The sequence below is a fragment of the Salmo trutta genome, chromosome 22, assembly GCF_901001165.1.
Source record: "Salmo trutta chromosome 22, fSalTru1.1, whole genome shotgun sequence".
Taxonomy (NCBI): domain Eukaryota; kingdom Metazoa; phylum Chordata; class Actinopteri; order Salmoniformes; family Salmonidae; genus Salmo; species Salmo trutta.
Genome location: NC_042978.1, coordinates 35414882 through 35435330, shown reverse-complemented (window position 1 = coordinate 35435330; position 20449 = coordinate 35414882). Strand labels below are relative to the sequence as shown.

Here is a 20449-nt window from a genome sequence, read left to right as displayed (position 1 = left end):
AACAGAATGTTGATTGTATGTATATTCAAGAATGTTTTTTTCTTGACCATTCTGACATATTATTAAAAAAGAAACAAAACGTGTCTACTGTTTTCAACTTGTATATGACTCTGCAAGCTCAGCTGCATTTCAATTTGTTCACCACAGGAAGGTAATGTTCTTTATCAATCACAATTAGCCTATGACTTTAGTAATTACAATGATTATACCTAGGCTACTTACTTTTTTTGCAATATGCCTTAGTTGAAAAATTAGGCACCCAGTATGTTTGTTACATCTTCAGGCTTATTTGAGATCAAGTTTCCCCAATCCTTGAGGCTATATCAATTGCTCTTCTTGGACAGGGAATTAGGCCAACCGATTTGTATCATGAACATAAAATATCACTGGCAGGATGTATGCTTATATTTAGCCCATTACATGGGTTTATATAACTTCAAAGAATTGTTTTGCTCTCTACTACGGTGAATAGATTGTCCCACTTTCCAGGATTGCGGGTGTCCGGTGAGGGTTTCCCCCTGCTGTTTACGGGAGGCTTGCGCAGATAACGTTCACAGAACGTAGCAGGTGCACATCTCTCTACTCGCCCCGCCCACTCCACAACTATGATTTAAGTTAAGTTGTCACGCTGCATTATGATCTTTCGAGACTGATTGATTTCAAAACTCAAAGGGGTTTCGAGTTTCAGAGGTAAGTCATGGACACTTGCTCTGCTCCCTCTAAAACATATAGGCTACCTGCAGCAAAACATAAGTTCACATCCAATTAAACGTTTTCAAAAGTGAATGTAGCCTATTCTTTAATTATTTTAATAAAATGTACATAATTGATCTGCAAGTTTACGCAAGCAATTTGACATAAAAAAATCTAGTCATAATATTTTTGCAGACATTTTTAGGAAAATGTATGTGTGCTGGATCATTTGTAGACTAAATATCTGAGTGCTTGTCTACAGTGCCTCTTGGCTAGAGATGAATCCGGATTCGGACTACGGCATGTCTACAGTGAGCTGTGGAAACGGGAAGCTCCGCTCGTGGCTGATCGAGCAGGTTGACACCGGGAAGTACGCGGGCCTCGTGTGGGAGAACGACGACAAGAGCATCTTTAGGATACCGTGGAAGCACGCGGGCAAGCAGGACTACAACCGGGACGAGGATGCCGCTCTCTTCAAGGTACTGTATGATACGGGGCCTCAACGGAATGTCTCTCAAATGTTGCATTTACACACTGTATTTGTTAGAGATGTATATTATACACTTGACCAAAATATTGGACATTTAGATGTGTTGGTTGCAAACAGAACTATTAGACTAATGATGAGTTCAGTTCGTGCGCTTTGGGTAGGTTGACGTGCCAAATCCCAGAAGCACAGGACTTGTCTTCAACTCATGCACAACGGCGCCGGTGATTCGTTACCCATATCTCACTGCTCAGTTTTGTGTGACATTCCTGCAGGCTTGGGCGCTGTTTAAGGGCAAGTTTCGTGAGGGCATCGACAAACCGGACCCACCAACGTGGAAGACGCGCCTGCGGTGCGCACTCAACAAAAGTAACGACTTCGAAGAGCTCGTGGAAAAGAGTCAACTGGACATCTCAGACCCCTACAAAGTCTACCGGATCATACCCGAGGGCGCCAAGAGACGTCAGTAGAATTATATTCTATCAATTCTATCAATTCTACCCAGTATTCTATCAATTTAAGTGACATTCCAATACACGCAATAAACGGTAGTTGTATGAATGAAAATGATGAAAACAAGTTATCGAAAGTTATAAAATCAACTTCTTGTTTTTATCATATACTGTACACCACCATCAGTAGGAAAGGGGGTTTGATAGGGTTTTGATAGGGGGATAGGGTTTGATAGGGGGGATAGGGTTTGATAGGGTTTTGATAGGGGGATAGGGTTTTGATAGGGTTTGATAGGGTTTTGATAGGGGGATAGGGTTTGATAGGGTTTTGATAGGGGGATAGGGTTTGATAGGGTTTGATAGGGTTTTGATAGGGGGATAGGGTTTGATAGGGGGTGAGTTCTGTACAAATACACATCAGTATGCTGGATAATCAGGCTGCCAATCCACAAGACACTGTGAATTAGTTATAGCCAACTGTAGGATAAAGTCCTGATTATGCTTATGTATGTGTAATAATGAACTATTATTCTCTTATGAACTTTGGGAGCACAATGAATGTGTGTGTGTGTGTGTGTGTGTCTGTGTTTTGTTTAAATTATTTCTCCTGTGTAACAGATTTCTTGCTATCAGGATCCAAACAGGAGGGTGGTGGCAGCCCGCAGACTCCCCCGACCTATCCCATGCACCCCTCCTACCCCGCTCTACAGACTCAGGTAACTATAACAAGGAAGGCTGTGTGCGTGTGTGCAGTGTTGGGGAAGATATTCTGAAATGTAGTTTACCAATTACTTCACACTGGAAGAAGTTAAGCTACACTAAATCTACCCTTAAGAAACATATATATGGAGACAGATAACAGAATGTGTAATTTAGCCTATTTAACACAAACTGTGTTTAAAGTGAGAATTAGTCATGTCTGATGCCAAAAAAGAAAGGAAATTCTCTACTTCACCCATCTTTTCTTTTTGCAAAAAAAGTAGTGTGTAGTTCCAGTAGTTAGCTACATGGCCAAAAAAGTAAATAACTACTGAAAACACTATCTAGATTTGAATTTAGCTCAACTACCACCAAGCTACTGCAAAATGTAGTTAAATTACTAGATGAACTACATGTAGTTCACTACTCCCAACACTGCGTGTGTGTGTGTGTGTGTGTGTGTGTGTAAGAGAGAGAGACAGCTGCACAAATCTGTCTCTATGTGTGTAGATGGGATGGTTTGACTGAGAGGTATCTCTCTGTCTCTATGTGTGTAGATGGGATGGTTTGACTGAGAGGTATCTCTCTGTCTCTATGTGTGTAGATGGGATGGTTTGACTGAGAGGTATCTCTCTGTCTCTATGTGTGTAGATGGGATGGTTTGACTGAGAGGTATCTCTCTGTCTCTATGTGTGTAGATGGGATGGTTTGACTGAGAGGTATCTCTCTGTCTCTATGTGTGTAGATGGGATGGTTTGACTGAGAGGTATCTCCCTGTCTCTATGTGTGTAGATGGGATGGTTTGACTGAGAGGTATCTCCCTGTCTCTATGTGTGTAGATGGGATGGTTTGACTGAGAGGTATCTCTCTGTCTCTATGTGTGTAGATGGGATGGTTTGACTGAGAGGTATCTCTGTCTCTATGTGTGTAGATGGGATGGTTTGACTGAGAGGTATCTCCCTGTCTCTATGTGTGTAGATGGGATGGTTTGACTGAGAGGTATCTCTCTGTCTCTATGTGTGTAGATGGGATGGTTTGACTGAGAGGTATCTCCCTGTCTCTATGTGTGTAGATGGGATGGTTTGACTGAGAGGTATCTCTCTGTCTCTATGTGTGTAGATGGGATGGTTTGACTGAGAGGTATCCCCCTGTCTCTATGTGTGTAGATGTCTGGGTACATGTCCAGTGCAGAGCGAGGCTGGATGAGGGACTATCTTCCAGAGCAGACCGTGCTCCCTGAGCTGCCCTATGCCCAGTGTTCCTACCCCTCACGCAGCCTACCCTGGGCCCAGGGCCCCAGCATGGACAACGGTAGGCCCAATAGCACCAATACCACAGCATCCATGGTTGTTTGTATGAGAAAATGTCATTTAGGTGAAGTCAGAATCACCTTTATTCACCAAATACATTTGCATGTACAGGAATTTGACTTGGTGAAATGGTGCAGCCACAATAAACAGGATATACAGACAACATACTGAATGTAGAAACAGAGTTTACACAAATCCATGTGGTTTGTACACTATGTAGGACTGTAAGCTAAGAACTACAAGCTACACTATAAACACTAAGTTACATTATAAATTATGCATGTAGAGATGTATAAATAAAAAAAGTAAATTTTTTTACAGGATGATGTGCGGTAGGGGAAATATGTAAATGAAAGAGTCGGGTGCATATGAGTGTGTGCAGAGTGTGTAAAGAGCAATTTGCCGTTCTAGGATGATAGACTATGCACTATGAATTAGAAAATGTATCGTGGACCAGGTGGCCCAGTTGGTGAGGGTCAACCAGCTATTCAGGCGGTGGGAGTTCTGTTCACATGGGCCTACATACTAACTTGACATGGCTCAAATAACTTGCTTTTCATGTGGTTGTCGATTCGACCCATGATATTTGTGTGTATGCTGTTGTGTTGTGTGTTGGAATAAGTGCCTTTATTCAGGTACTGTCTCTCTGTGTTTGCAGGGTACCAGATCACAGGGTCCTTCTACACCTACCCTACTGATGGCCAGCCCTCCCCCTTCACACTGGACACCAGCATGAGATCAGCTGAGGCACTCTCAGGTATAATATACAGCGTACACACACACTTATTTACTTCACGTATGACTTGCCAATAATATATTTTGGTCCACGTAATTGGTATTATATTGTGTTAGCTCTGACCCTTACTCCCTCCTCCACCCCAGATATGCGGTTACATGTGTCAGTGTTCTACCGGGACTCCTTGTGGAAGGAGGTGACCACCTCCAGTCCTGAAGGCTGTCGCATCACTCCCTGCTCTCCAGACGACAAGCTCTATTCCCCCACTGGAGGTCCAGACCTGGTGCCCCTACCCCTGGACAGCCTCCCAGCTCTGGGGAGGGGGGAGGAGTGCCCCCCCAGTCCCCCTGGTGGTACTCTGGAGAGGGGCGTGCTGCTATGGATGGCCCCAGATGGCCTCTACGCTCGGCGGCTGTGCCAGGAGAGAGTGTTCTGGGAGGGAGGGTTATCGCCCTACGGAGATAAACCCAACAAGCTGGAGAGAGAACACACCTGTAAACTACTGCACACACAGGACTACTTTGCAGGTGAGTTAACGTACACTGCAGGCAGGCACGCACCCACACACGTCTCATTCACTGGCAAACCAAACCACTCTCTGTTGTCATGCTGTTTCCTGGTCATGAACAGGAAGCAGATAAGTCCTCATTTCCTTGAAATATGATGAGTGCCTCCATAATCCCCAACACACTTTTAAGAATGACACATGACACACAGTAGTGACCTCATCCCCGCCCACCTTCCACAGATGTGTTCAGCCTGATTGGTCTAATTTGCATATAGAACCAGGAGTTTCCATCCAGTCACACAACCTCTAAAGTCACCACCACACCAGCTCATAAGAATTCCCTTTGACCAAAATGTATTAACCCTTTGTCCACCCAATGTCCCCTCCCTGCGAACCTATCTATCTACACAACCCTACCCTCTAGATTGAATCCTCTTTCTCCCTCCCTGCAATCTGTCCTCTCTACCTAATCATCTCTACCTCACCTCTCTCCCTCCCTGTTTGTCTCAGAGCTGCAGGGCTATGACCTCCACGGTAGGCCTCCTCCACAACTCTCCTCTGTACCTAACCATCTCCACATCACCTCACCTCCCTCCCTCCCTCCCTCCCTCCCTATTTGTCTCAGAGCTGCAGGGCTATGCCCTCCATGTCTCTCCTCTGTACCTAACCATCTAGACCTTATTAACCACTTATTTCTCTCTGTCTACCAGAGCTGCAGGGCTATGCCCTCCACGGCCGGCCCCCTCCACGTCTCCAGGTGCTGCTGAGTTTTGGAGACGAGTGTCTGGACCCGCATAGACAGAGGAGGACCCTCACTGTACAGGTACAGTATATAACTATCACCTAATATCAATATGACCTCTACTACCTGTATTCAACCACACTCTACTTTACCCAAACCCCATCCCCTAATCCTGGCCCTCTCTCCACCCCCTAACCTCCCTCCATTCTACTCAAATCAAACTGTATTTGTCACATGCTTCGTAAACAATAGGTGTAGACCAGTGGTGTAAAGTACTTAAGTAAAAATACTTTAAAGTACTTCTTAAGTCGTTTTTTTTGGGGTATCTGTACTTTACTTTTTATATTTTTGACAACTTTGACTTTTACTTCACTACATTCCTAAAGAAAATAATGTACTTTTTACAGCATACATTTTCCCTGACACCCAAAAGTACTCATTACATGATGAATGCTTAGCAGGACAGGAAAATGGTCCAAATGACGCACTTATCAAGATAACACGTGGTCATCCCTACTGACTCTGACTCACTAAACACATCATTTGTAAATTATGTCTGAGTGTTGGGGTGTGCCCCTGGCTAATCATACATTTTTAAAACCCGACAATGGTGTTGTCTGCTTTGCTTAATATAAGGATTTTGAAATTATTTATATTTCTACTTTTGATACTTAAGTACATTTTAGAGCTGACATTTACTTTTGATACCTAAGTATTTTTAGAACCAAATACTTGTAGACTTTTACTCAAGTAGTATTTTACCGGGTGACTTTCACTTTTACTTGAGTAACTTTCAATTAAGATATCTATACTTTTACTCAAGTATGACAGTTGGATACTTTTTCCACCACTGGTGTAGACTAACAGGGAAACGCTTACTTACGGGCCCTTCCCAACAATGCAAAGAGAAAAAAGGTGTCATTTTCACTGCTCTGATGACAGGTAATTGTCTCCCCTAATACAGGAATAATAAAGGCCTAGTGCACACTTTTTTTGTTAAATATACAGTACCAGTCAAAAGATTGGACACCGACTCATTCAAGGGTTTTTCTTTATTTGTACTATTTTCTACATTGTAGAATTATACTGAAGATATCAAAAATATGAAATAACACATATGTAATCATGTACAGTGTTATATGTGTTATTTCATAGTTTTGATGTCTTCACTATTATTCTACAATGTTCCTTGGCAATTTCTCGCATGGAATAGCCTTCATTTCTCAGAACAAGAATAGACTGACAAGTTTCAGAGGAAAGGTCTTTGTTTCTGGCCATTTTGAGCATGTAATCGAACCCACAAACGCTGATGCTCCAGATACTCAACTAGTCTAAAAAAGGCCAGTTTTATTGCTTCTTTAATCAGAACAATCGTTTTCAGCAGTGCTAACATAATTGCAAAAGGTTTTTCTAATGATCAATTAGCCTTTTAAAATGATAAACTTGGATTAGCTAACACAATGTGCCATTGGAACACTGGAGTGATGTGTGATGATAATGGACCTCTTTATGCTTATGTAGATATTCCATTAAAAAAATCTGCCGTTTCCAGCTACAATGGTCATTTACAACATTAACAATGTCTACACTGTATTTCTGATCAATTTGATGTTATTTCAATGGACAATTTTTTACATTTCTTTCAAAAACAAGGACATATCTAAGTGACCAAACTTTTGAACGGTAATGTATAAATGTAGTAAAAAACTTTTTTTTGGGGGGGGTATTTATCAGGGGTTGCTGCAGCTCCCTCAGCACCCCTACGTCCCATGGCTATGCCACATTACCACCGCCACCACCTCCCAGTGACACCAGTACTGATCCCTGCTGTTCCCCTCCGCCCCTGCAGGTGGAGCCCATGTTTGCCAGGCAACTCCTATACTACACCCAGCACCAGCAGACCAGCGGACACTACTACCGCAGCTACGACCTCTCCCTCCCAGGGGTCACGGAACACAGCATGACACCTGCTTTAACCGAGGACTACCAGAGGGTCATCACGCATCACCATAGCAACACCCTGCAGGACTGATATCTGGCCATTTCTGATCACAGTCAGACTGTGGTGCAGGATATGGGGAGAGGAGGAGATGGGAGAAAGCCTGGGGAGAGGAGGAGAGTCATTTCCCTGTACTCTGGATCCCAGATTTCACTCAAAGCCGAAGCAGAACTATGCCACTCCAATCCAAGACAAACTGAACCAAGCCAGGCCAGACTGAACTGAACCAAGCCAGACTGAACTGAACCAAGCCAAGCCAGGCCAGACTGAACTGAACCAAGCCAGGCTATGGAGGAACATACCATTGGACCACTGAAGAGATTGTAACACATAGTTGTATATTGTAGATGTGTTTGTGTGTTGTAAGGACTCAAGGGAATCAATGTTCCAAACTTTCTTTGGACCAAACTTTATTTCAACAACTCAGGGAGCCGTCCTTTGGCCGTAGAGACCCAAACTTGATTGACATTTTGTGTTTCAACGTCCACTTTCTGACAGCAACAGAACTGACAGCTGTAGTGATTGTATTGACATGTTTTTTTTATGTGCTTAATTGTGTTTGCTCAATTTCTTCTATAACTATGTTAGACATTTTACCGGACTACTGTTGCTACTACTGTATGTAGATTTCCCAGCATCAATACTGAATAATAGGGAATACTGTAATAGAGATGACCAAAGACGGCCTCTGAGATTGGAACCCACTGAAACACTGACTAGCATGCTGAATCTTCGATAAACTCAGTAAGATTGGACCACACTGAAACACTGACTAGCATGCTGAACCTTCGATAAACTCAGTAAGATTGGACCACACTGAAACACTGACTAGCATGCTGAACCTTCAATAAGCTCAGTCTGTCATACATACGGAACATGTTTTGTAATAGAAAAATAAAAAATTGTACCAAAGCAAAAATGGTGCACTTTTTGAGACATACATAGACATTCAATCAAATAGCTAGAGGGCTCATGTTAGACAAGGGATTTGTGGTGAAGTGACATCCTTCGGATGTGTGCATGTGTTTACGTGTGTGTGTGTGTGTGCTTTTGTGCGTCTGTGTACAGGAAGCCTGGTTCAGATGCAGGATGACGCTGGTTAATCAAACACACTCACAGGAGAACGCTGTCATAGACAATGTGTGATGACATTACCAGAGGAAGAGGTTGGCCACTCTTTCCACCCCAACGGGGCCCTAAGAGCCTTAGCGTTTAGAACTGATACAAGTGTTTCCTGGGGTGTCTCTACATATGCTCACTACTTTTCAATTTCCATGGAAGAATAGTGAAAAGCCCTGAGTACAATTCTCAATCACTGGCTGACTGATAGAGTAAACAAGACTGGGTAGTACTGATCAAGTAAATAAGACAGGGTAGTTCTTTCAATTGTAATATATGTAATAGTAATAATGTACTATATTTTGGGGGGAAACTGTTATAGATGAAAAAGTCTTCTAAATTACACTGATATGTAAAACAACCATTAGTGAAGAGGTGTACCATTGTAAGGAAGGACAGAGTTGAACCACCCTCAAGGATGAGACACCATACAACAGGTTTATAAGATGTCTGATAAGAATGATCAAAGAAAATAAATTAGTCTGACCATTTGTTCCACCACCTACCTACAAAATCCCCATGTAACTTGTGGTTCTTCCCATTACAGCCTTATTACCAAAAACACCTATTTCAAAGAATCCACCTTGATCGATGTAAACATGTTTTCACCTGCGTCCAAAATGGAACAGAAGTGTGGTGTAAAAACTCCCCTCCCCACCTCACTTCTCTGGCACTGTAAACAGTACCGGTTGTGGAAGGATGAGACCTGAGGGCTTTGAACATACTGCTGATGTGAATGAATCCGTGGGTGGACACTCCACATAGAGAGCTAAGTTTAGAACAGACCAGAAAGAACAGAGAATCAAAACAACCGCAGTCTAAATGGCTTTTCCCCTGCCTGGCCTGGGGTTATGGTGCTGCTGATGAAATGTCCCCTGCCTGGCCTGGGGTTATGGTGCTGCTGTTGATAATGAAGCTCACATTATGCAATTTGGCTTTGCTTTTTCTCAAACAGTCGATAGTGGCAATGAGAAGATAAGCACATTTTTGGGTTTGTTTTGTCGATAAGAACATTTCAATCTCATATTTTATTAGCATTTTTGGTTAGATTAGCGGCTAGATTCGTGGATTCGGCTATTTCAGCCACACCCATGCTGACAGGTGTATACAAATTAGTGCACCGCCATGCAATCTCCATAGACAAACACTGGCAGGAGACTGTACTGAAGAGCTCATTGACTTTCAACGTGGCACCATCATAGGATGCTACTTTTCCAACAAGTCAGTTCGTAACATGTCTGCCCTGGTCAACTGTAAGTGCTGTTATTGTGAAAAAGTGAAAAAGTCTAGGAGCAATAACGGCTCAGCTGCGAAGTGGTAGGCCACACAAGCTCACAGAACGGTACTGGCAAGTGCTGAAGCGTGTAAAAATCATCTGTCCTTGGTTGCAACACTCACTACCGAGTTCCAAACTGTCTCTGGAAGCAAATTCAGCAGAATAACTGTTCGTCAGGAGCTTCATGAAATGGGTTATCATGGCCGAGCAGCCAGCCACAAGCCTAAGATCACCATGTGCAAAGCCAAGCTCGCCGCTATTGGACTCTGGAGCAGTGGAAACGTGTTCTCTGGAGTGATGAATCACGCTTCATGATCTGGCAGTCCGAAGGACGAATCTGTGTTTGGTGGATGCCAGGAGAACGCTACCTGCCCCAGTGTATAGTGCCAACTGTAAAGTTTGATGGAGGAGGAATAATGGTCTGGGGATGTTTTTCATGGTTCAGGCCCCTTAGTTCAAACTTTGTGGCAACAGTTTGGGGAAGGCCCTTTCCTGTTTCCGTATGACAATGCTCCAGGGCACAAAGCAAGGTCCATACAGAAATGTTTTTGCGAGCCAGGCCTAATCACCCAACATCAGTGCCCGACCTCAGTAATGCTCTTGTGGCTGAATGGATGCAAGTTCCCACAGCAATGTTCCAACATCTAGTGGAAAGCCTCCCAGAAGAGGGGAGGCTGTTATGGCAGTAAAGGGGGGACCAACTCCACATTAATGCCCATGATTTTGGAATGAGATGTTCGACAAGAAGGTGTCCACATTCTTTTGTAGTGTAGGTTATTGCTGGTAGGCTATTCAAGTCCCAATTGAGTTTTGTGTTGAGTTGTCTGGTAATGAGTGATGTTTTCATAATCACTCGTGAATGTGTGTAAAATGTTACTATCTTTTGTGATAAAACCCCCTGAGCTAACCCCATGGCTCAACTCATGAGAGTAAAGCATGTGGCAGCATGTATCTACTACTACAATGTCTGACATTCAGGCTGTATCATAACTGGAAGTGATTGGGAGTCACATAGGGCGGCGCACAATTGGCCCAGCGTCGTCTGGGTTTGGGGTAGGCCGTCATTGTAAATAAGAATTTGTTCTTAACTGACTTGCCTAGTTAAATAAAGGTTAAAATATACGACCACATAAATACTGCAAAACCGCAACCATCCACCTACAACCAAATCTGTCCTATATTTTTACAGCCAGTATGGAGTTAGCATAGACCACTCCTCTTGCTGTCTATCTTGCAGAACGGTTCACAACTTCCTACCCTACCCCACTCTACTAATACCCCATCCCTGTCTAACTGGCCCTACACTATACTAGTGCTAGACTATGTGTGAGCTGTCAGTGCAATGATCTCCTGAATTGACTGCAGTGGCTAATCTATGGCTGGGGTTCTACCGTCTATGGGACAGAGATGTCTCTCTAACTTTCACTCATTCACCGTCTCTGCACAACCTTCTATGGGACAAGCCTAATCAAGGTCAAGGACACTATATGGTCTGAGTGAATGGGGTTGGGTAGGGTGTGAATAGATATGACAAATGGCAGCAATGTGTAATAAACCATTCAATAACGTAGTATCTTACAGTGATAAGGTGAAAAGTGACAGGTCACAAGAACAGAATCAATTTAAATGTGTATTTTAATTGGCAGGTCTTTTAATTTGAGGACAGAACAGCACTGAAACATAACACATAATGACACACTTGCAGTTTCTTTATGAACATTCAGAGAGCTGTGACCACAGTTGTTGGCTGGCTCTGACATATTTCTTAGCAGAAGAGAGTAGAGACAGTCCCAATTCCGTTACCAAATACCCACATACTGTATTGTTAATTATAGTGATTTTACTGATATCAATTTTGTTTATGAAGTGATTAAAACTCAAAAACATCTAACAGAATTACAGCAACTGAATTGGCTACAATGGGAAATCTCAATAGTCACAAAGCACAGTTGGGAGCCTGCTACTGTCATTCCATCCACTGGCATACTGTTATGTTCAGCAACCCCTTCCTCTCTCTACCATCTCAAGTTATGTCACCTCTCCCAGCTCTTACTGACACCTACCCATGAGCACCCTCACTTTTTTATTTACTGTAACCAGCAGCCTCACTCACTGAGCACTGACCGACACTGGACGTCCATGGACGTTGAAAAGTAGTTGAAAGTTGGTCAGTCCACCCTGGCCTTGATGTTAACGACAGATGGAACCAAATCTATCATTGACGTATGCACTTAACTATACTCTACTCTGCTGTGCTGTACTCTACTGTGATGTCCAAACTTGTGAAACATTAGGTGAATGACATTCACATCTGTATAGTACAGATCAGGGACTCACGATGTAATTTTGTTCATTACTTTAATTCTGTAACCAGGTGTAAATCCACTTCACTTACTGTATTTCAATAACCAAAATAGATTTTATCAAACTCAAGGTGTCATTTCATAGGTGATTTCTGCAGACGTCTTTCAATCTTAATTAGGAGCAGATATTTAACCGAGTTTTTGGAAAAAATTGCCGCATAAAAGCCTGAGGGAAATTTTACCATAATTCTGTTACCAAAGTTTGCATCTGCAAAGTTCTTCCACTAAATTAGTGTATTGTTGAAAGTTGTCCCTGTGCATAGAGTAGTAGAGTTGGTTAAACTTTTGAAATCAATTTTTTGGCATACATTTTAAGGTGAAAAAACTGAGTCAAAGCGTAATTCCGTTGCCGTGAAATTGCCCCTCAGCAAATTAGTGTACATATCTAAGATAAAAAATGTGATTAGTGTGAGAAAAGGCTAATTTCCAGTCTACTATAGATATTACAACAATTGAACAAAAGGCTGTGAAAGCTTATCGAGACAAGTAAATAGGCATTGCAAATTATTTGATAGATAGAGATACTATAATGCCATTATATTAATGTTGAAGAGACGTACAGACGTTTGGCTCATCTCTTGACAGGCTGGACATTAGAGGGCTGGAAACAGGTGAGTTGGAGCTGCATACTGCTCTTAAACCTATTTAGCAACTCCTCGAGTAACCTACACAGAGAGAGACAGAGAGACAGAGAGACAGAGAGACAGAGAGAGAGAGAGAGAGAGAGAGAGAGAGAGAGAGAGAGAGAGAGAGAGAGAGAGAGAGAGAGAGAGAGAGAGAAAGAGAGAAAGAGAGAACGAAAAAAAGAGACATGGAAGCAGGGAAAGAAAGAGGTAGAATAATGATATTAAATGAGGGTGTAACTGGAGAGATTTCAGTACCAACCGAAACTGTATTTGAATTCAATATTTTTGAATTTGTAATGCACAAATTGAATTATTGAATTCATAAATTAAACTTCTATTTCAGGATTTGAAACTGAATTGACTGAAAATTGCATTCAGTTTTGAAATTGTATATACATTTTATTGATGAATCAGTACAGTACCAGTCAAAAGTTTGGACACACCTATTCATTCAAGTTTTTTTTTGAAGTTTAAAAAAAAAAAACTATTTTCTACATTGTAGAACTCTGTTTTGATGTCTTCAAATAATGAAGTGTTAATAATGAAGTGTTTGATTCATATATTTTACATTTTAGATTTTTCAAAGTAGCCACCCTTTGCCTTGATGACAGATTTGCACACGCTTGGCATTCTCTCAACCAGCTTCACCTGGAATGCTTTTCCAACAGGAGTTCCCACATATGCTGAGCACTTGTTGGCTGCATTTCCTTCACTCTGCAGTCCAACTCATCCCAAACCATCTCAATTGGGTTGAGGTCGGGTGAATTTAGAGGCCAGGTCATCTGATGCAGCCCTCCATCACACTCCTTGTTGGCCAAAACGTCCTTACGCAGCCTGGAGGTGTGTTTTGTCATTTTCCTGTTGAAAAACAAATTATAGACCCACTAAGCCAAATCAGATGGAATGGGTATCACTGCAGAATGCTGTGGTAGCCAGGCTGGTTAAGTGTGCCTTGAATTCTAAATAAATCCCAGACAGTGTCACCAGCAAAGCAGCCCCACAACATCACACCTCCTCCCCCATGCTTCACGGTGGGAACCACACATGCGGAGATCATCTGTTCATTTGCTCTGCATCTCACAAAGACACGGCGGTTGGAACCAAAAATCTCAAATTTGGACTTATCGGACCAAAGGACAGATTTCCATCAGTCTAATGTCCATTGCTCGTGTTTTTGGCCCAAGCAAGTCTCTTCTTATTATTGGTGTCCTTTAGTAGTGGTTTCTTTGCAGCAATTCGACCATGAAGGCCTGATTCACGCAGTCTCCCCTTGAACAGTTGATGTTGAGATGTCTGTTACTTGACCTCTGTGAAGCATTTATGTGGGCTGCAATTTCTGAGGCTGTCAACTCTAATGAACTTATCCTCTGCAACAAAGGTAACACTGGGTCTTCCTTTGCCGTGGCGGTCCTCATGAGAGCCAGTTTCATCATAGCGCTTGAAGGGTTCTTTCAAAGTTCTTGAAATTTTCCGGATTGACTGACCTTCATGTCTTAAAGTAATGATGGACTGTCATTTCTCTTTGCTTATTTGCGCTGTTCTCGCCATAATATGGTCTTGGTCTTTTACCAAATAGGGCTATCTTCTGTATACCACCCCAACCTCATCACAACACAACTGATTGGCTCAAACGCATTAAGAAGGAAAGAAATTCCACAAATGAACTTTTAACAAGGCACACCTGTTAATTGAAATGCATTCCAGGTGGCTACCTCATGGAGTTGGTTGAGAGAATGCCAGGAGTGAGCAAAGCGGTCATCAAGGCAAAGGGTGGCGACTTTGAAGAATCTCAAATATAAAATATTTTGATTTGTTTAACACTTTTTTGATTACTACATGATTCCATATGTGTTATTTCATAGTTTGGATGTCTTCACTATTATTCTACAATGTAGAAAATATTAAAAATAAAGAAAAACCCTGGAATGAGTATGTGTGTCCAAACTTTTGTATTTGGGCGATCTGACCAAATTCACATAGAAATGTTTTCACATAGAAATTCACATAGATCATTCTCATTCAAAACAAGTCTAAGAAGCGGTAGATCGGTTCTATGTGCATTTTTTTCTATGCTTCCTGTTCTTACGTTTCATTTTTGCGTCTTTTACTTATGGTTTTGTACACCAGCTTCAAACAGTTGAAAATACAATATTGTTGGTTATGGAAAAGATATTTCACAGCGGTTTAGATGGTACAATGACTCTCTACACTATACTTGCTTGTTTTGTCAAACTGAAATTAGGCGAACTATTAGTATTTCAGCAACCAGGAAATGTCAGAGCAATTTCTGCATAGTGCATCTTTAATATTTATGCATTCTGCTTCAATATGGTAAATATTGCAGTCATTGTCTGTGTATCAAGTTAATCAACTATTTGTATTTTATTAGGGATCCCCATTAGCTGCTTCCAAGGCAGCAGCTACTCCAAACACATTAAGACACTTATATTACACATAAAACAAAAGCTAAAACAGTACATCATATAACAGTCACACCACTACATATCCACAACACAAAATGTATGATACCACTACACAACAATATTACAATGTACGTGTGTGTGTAGAGTGCGTGTGCTAGCGCCTGTGTGTGTATGCGTGTGTCTGTACCTATGTGTGTGTCACTTCACAGTCCCTGTTGTTCCATAAGGTGTACTTCTACCTTTTTTTCCCTGATTCTACTGCTTGCATCAGTTAGCTGATGTGGATTATAATTCCATGTAGTCATGGCTCTATGTAGTACTGTGCACCTCCCATAGTCTGTTCTGGACTTGGGGATTGTGAAGAGACCTCTGGTGGCATGTCTTGTGGGGAATGTATGGGTGTCCGAGCTGTGTGCTAGTAGTTTACAACAGACAGCTCGGTGCATTCAGAATGTCAACTCTTACAAAAACAAGTAGTGATGAAGTCAATCTCTCCACTTCGAGCCATGAGAGATTTCCATGCATATCATTAATGTTAGCTCTCCGTGTACATTTAAGGACCAGCAGCGCTGGCAAATGTCCTAAGTCCCTCTTTGTGGCACCTGACCACACGACTGAACAGTAGTCCAGATGTGACAAAACTAGGGCCTGTAGGTCCTGCCTTGTTGACAGTGTTGTCAAGAAGGCAGAGTAGCGCTTTATTATGGACAGACCTCCCCATCTTAGCTACTATTGTATCAACATGTTTTGACCATGACAGTTTACAATCCAGGGTTAATCCAAGCAGTTTAGTTACCTCAACTTGCTCAATTTCCACATTATTAATTACACAATTTAGTTGTTTCGGGTTTAGTGAATGATTTGTTCCAAATACAATGCTTTTAATTTTTGAAAGATTTAGGAGGAAACGTATTCCTTGCCACCCATTCTGAAACTAACTGCAGCTCTTTGTTAAGTGTTGCAGTCATTTCAGTCACTGTAGTAGCTGATGTGTTTAGTGTTGAGTCATCCGCATACATAGACACACTGGCTTTACTCAAAGCAGTGGCATGTCATTAGCCAAGATTGAAAAAAGTAAGGGGCCTAAACAGCTGCCCTGGGGAATTTCTGATTTAACCTGGATTATGTTGGAGAAGCTTCCATTAAAGAACACCCTCTGTGTTATGTTAGACAGGTAACTCTTTACCCACAATATAGTAGGGGGTGTAAAGCCATAACACATACGTTTTTCCAGCTGCAGATGATGATCGATAATGTCAAAAGCTGCACTGAAGTCTAACAAAACAGCCCCCCCACAATCTTTTTATCACCAATTTCTCCCAGCCAATCATCAGTCATCTGTGTAAGTGTTGTGCTTGTTGAATGTCCTTCCCTATAAGCGTGTTGAAAGTCTGTTTGTTTACAGTAAAATAGCATTGTATCTGGTCAAACTATTTTTTCCAAAAGTTTACTCGGGGTGTGTAACAGGCTGATTGGTCGGCTATTTGACCCAGTAAAGGGGGCATTACTCTTCTTGGGCAGTGGAATTACTTTGCTTCCCTCCAGGCCTGAGGGCACACACCTTCTACAACAACAAACACATTTTTCTCTCATGTTGCCAAAACTCAACAGCGCGTGGCACTAGGCAAAATACAGTTGAAGTTGGAAGTTTACAAACACTTTAGCCAAATACATTTAAACTCAGTTTTTCACAATTCCTGACATTTAATCCTAGTAAAAATTCCCTGTCTTAGGTCAGTAAGGATCACCACTTTATTTTAAGAATGTGAAATGTCAATAGTAGAGAGAATGATTTATTTCAGCTTTTATTTCTTTCATATACAGTTCATATACACTCAATTAGTATTTGGTAGCATTGCCTTTAAATTGTTTAACTTGGGTCAAACGTTTCGGGTAGCCTTCCACAAGCCTCCCACAATAAGTTAGGTGAATTTTGGCCCATTCCTCCTGACAGAGCTGGTGTAACTGAGTCCGGTTTGTAGGGCTCCTTGCTCGCACACGCTTTTTCAGTTCTGCCCACACATTTTCTATAGGATTGAGGTCAGGGCTTTGGGATGGCCACTCCAATACTTTGACTTTGTTGTCCTTAAGCCATAACTTTGGAAGTATGCTTGGGGTCATTGTCCATTTGGAAGACCCATTTGCGACCAAGCTTTAACTTCCTGACTGATGTCTTGAGATGTTGCTTCAACATATCCACACAATTGTTCTTCCTCATGATGTCATCTATTTTGTGAAAGCAGAAAAGCACCCCCACAACATGATGCTGCCACCCCCGTGCTTCACGGTTGGGATGGTATTCTTCGGCTTGCAAGCCTCCCCTTTTTCCTCCAAACATAACGATGGTCATTATGGCCAAACAGTTCTATTTTTGTTTCATCAGACCAGAGGACATTTCTACAAAAAGTATGATCTTTGTCCCCATGTGCAGTTGCAAACCGTAGTATGCTTTTTTTTATGGCGGTTTTGGAGCAGTGGTTTCTTCCTTGCTGAGCGGCCTTTCAGGTTATGTCGATATAGGACTCGTTTTACTGTGGATATAGATACTTTTGTACCCGTTTCCTCCAGCATTTTCACACGGTCCTTTGCTGTTGTTCTGGGATTGATTTGCACTTTTCGAACCAAAGTACGTTCATCTCTAGGAGACAGAATGCGTCTCCTTCCTGAGCGGTATGATGGCTGCGTGGTCCCATGGTGTTTATACTTGCGTACTATTGTTTGTACAAATGAACGTGGTACCTTCAGGCATTTGGAAATTGCTCCCAAGGATGAACCAGACTTGTGGAGGTCTACAATTTTTTTCTGAGGTCTTGGCTGATTTCTTTTCCTTTACCCATGATGTCAAGCAAAGACGCACTGAGATTGAAGGTAGGCCTTGAAATACATCCACAGGTACACCTCCAATTGACTCAAATGATGTCACTTAGCCTATCAGAAGCTTCTAAAGCCATGACATCATTTTCTGGATTTTTCCAAGCTGTTTAAAGGCACAGTCAACTTAGTGTATGTAATCTTCTGACCCACTGGAATTGTGATACAGTGAATTATAAGTGAAATAATCTGTCTGTAAACAATTGTTGGAAAAATGACTTGTGTCATGCACAAAGTAGATGTCCTAACCGACTTGCCAAAACTAAAGTTTGTTAACAAGACATTTGTGGAGTGGTTGAAAAACGAGTTTTAATGACTCCAACCTAAGTGTATGTAAACTTCCGACTTCAACTGTACAAAGGTAGGCTACTTTGTTAACACATCTGCTTTTAAACTCGCTCACTGTACATCATTCAAAACAACAGTGTAGGTTACTTTGAACCAACACTGTATAACTCAAGATCTATATGCATATCCCCATGAAACTGATTGAGAGCAAATGGTTACTATGGGTAAAACTTGAAGAATTATCATTCACAATTGAATGCAGTGGTGTTTTCGTCTTACAATAACATTATTCTATGCTATTATATTTGGTTCCGTTATGTAGAATACTGTGAACATTGTGATCTTGCAGAAATTGATTCTACATGATCTAAATGTATTAAACGAGCACCATTCGTCTGAGTAGCCTGTTCTCTGCAGGTAAAATGGAGCCCTGCATTTTACACATGTGCAGAACGTGATCCTTGAAGTCAGAACCTGAAAAAGTCAGATCAATAGCCACAGCCTTGTTTTTTATAATTGCGATTTGTAAGTTGATGATAGAGTATTTTGTATTTGTAAATGTTGCAAATTACATTTCCTTGGAAAAGAGGCCTTGGTCTCAATGAGATTTCCCTGCTTCAATCAAGGTTAATTAAAATAATACAAAAAATGTGCTTAAGCCCATAGGGAAGCGATCAGGAAGTTAATGTAAAGGACGACGCACCGCTTGCTTAGCCAGTACTGCTTTCACCTGATTCAGCTTATACCGAGACTTGAACTCAGGACCTCTGCCTCGCAAACACACGTGACCCCCCTCCTGAAGCATTCCAACCCGCCACACTATTGAAGGCCTGTAGATCACAGTCTAGCTTGATTAGCGAGTACCATGTCCCTCTGATTCAGCTCATACAGAAACTCAAACTCAGGACCTCGGCAACACACTCGACCACCTTCCTGTAGCATACCAACCCATCGTGCTATGTATCCAAGATGGCGTAGCAGTCGGACGTGTGTTTGTCTTGTCCCATGTAAATAGTCAGCTTATCGGTTATTTTTCGTATATATTTTAATCTCACTTTCCGCCTACGATCTAAATATACTTTCCTGCAACCCACCTCACCCAATGTGGTGCGGATCTGCTATTTTTATACGTTATAACTGGAACCTCAATCAGAAGCTAGCTAGCTAACTAGCTACTAGTCACGGCTAGCGGTCTTCACCTTTAGCCCGGACACCAGCCAGCTTTAGCTCGGTCAATACCTGCCAGTCTGCACAGCGTGATATCAACCCAGAGCATATCGGACTGCTTTTCTCCACCACATCACCAGATTCCTGCCCCAAGCTCTGAGCCATTACACTGGATCATCGCAGCTAGCTAGCTACAACCAAGTGGCTACTGCTGGCTAACGCCTCTGTTCCGAAGCAAGCACCAGTTAGCCTTGAGCTAGCCTCGAGCTAGGCCCATCTCCTGGCTAGCCGAAGAGGTACACTCTCTAATTCGTGGGCTACAATACCTCTTCTGCCAATTGGCCTGGACCCTTTATTGCCGACACGGAGCCCCACCGATCCATCACAACTGGTCTGCCGACGTAATCGTCCGATGTGGTTTCAACAGGCTTTTCCGTTGCGATGTCGCCAAACACCCATCTGCTAGCACCGGCACGCTAGCTTTCTGAACGCCGTGCCTCCCGGTCGCCTAGCATAATAGCGACTACCGAATGGCTCCCGGACTCACCTATTGCTGCTCATTGGACCCTATGGTCACTTCGCTACACATGCCTCTCTCTAATGTCAATATGCCTCGTCTTCTGCTGTTTGGGATAGTTTTTGTTTTATTTCACTGTAGAGACCCTAGTCCAGCTCAACATGCATTAGATA

At 42.2% G+C, this 20449-nt stretch overlaps 2 protein-coding genes across 5 annotated transcripts in view; one reads left to right on the top strand and one right to left on the bottom strand.

The window, feature by feature from the left end:
- The first annotated feature begins 595 nt into the window (after nt 1-595).
- Nucleotides 596-8545, top strand: LOC115158641 (interferon regulatory factor 4-like). 2 transcript variants are annotated; one of them, XM_029707827.1, is made up of 9 exons: nt 596-690; nt 956-1172; nt 1456-1642; nt 2266-2348; nt 3498-3642; nt 4300-4398; nt 4524-4904; nt 5596-5708; nt 7477-8545. In XM_029707827.1, exons 2-9 carry the CDS (start codon nt 972-974, stop codon nt 7657-7659), a joined length of 1392 nt encoding a protein of 463 aa, XP_029563687.1. In that variant the 5' UTR covers nt 596-690; nt 956-971; the 3' UTR covers nt 7660-8545. The 2 variants fall into 2 exon arrangements, with proteins under 2 accessions (XP_029563687.1, XP_029563686.1); XM_029707826.1 differs by having other exon boundaries at nt 2251-2348.
- A 3093-nt stretch (nt 8546-11638) lies between these two features.
- exoc2 (exocyst complex component 2) overlaps nt 11639-20449 on the bottom strand; it is a 97006-nt gene continuing 88195 nt past the window's right edge. For all 3 annotated transcript variants that reach the window (XM_029707823.1, XM_029707824.1, XM_029707825.1), the window contains one exon: nt 11639-13049. In XM_029707823.1, the coding sequence (XP_029563683.1) occupies nt 12956-13049 (94 nt within the window). In that variant the 3' untranslated portion in view covers nt 11639-12955. The remainder of the gene's footprint in view (nt 13050-20449) is intronic.

Excerpts from the sequence above, each read along its gene's own strand:
- LOC115158641 (XM_029707826.1), top strand. The coding sequence starts at position 972 with ATGAATCCGGATTCGGACTACGGCATGTCTACAGTGAGCTGTGGAAAC. Across the intron at positions 1,643-2,250 it reads ACCCGAGGGCGCCAAGAGAC|ATTTCTTGCTATCAGGATCC; the intron begins GTCAGTAGAATT and ends CCTGTGTAACAG. Across the intron at positions 5,709-7,476 it reads GGAGGACCCTCACTGTACAG|GTGGAGCCCATGTTTGCCAG; the intron begins GTACAGTATATA and ends CCGCCCCTGCAG.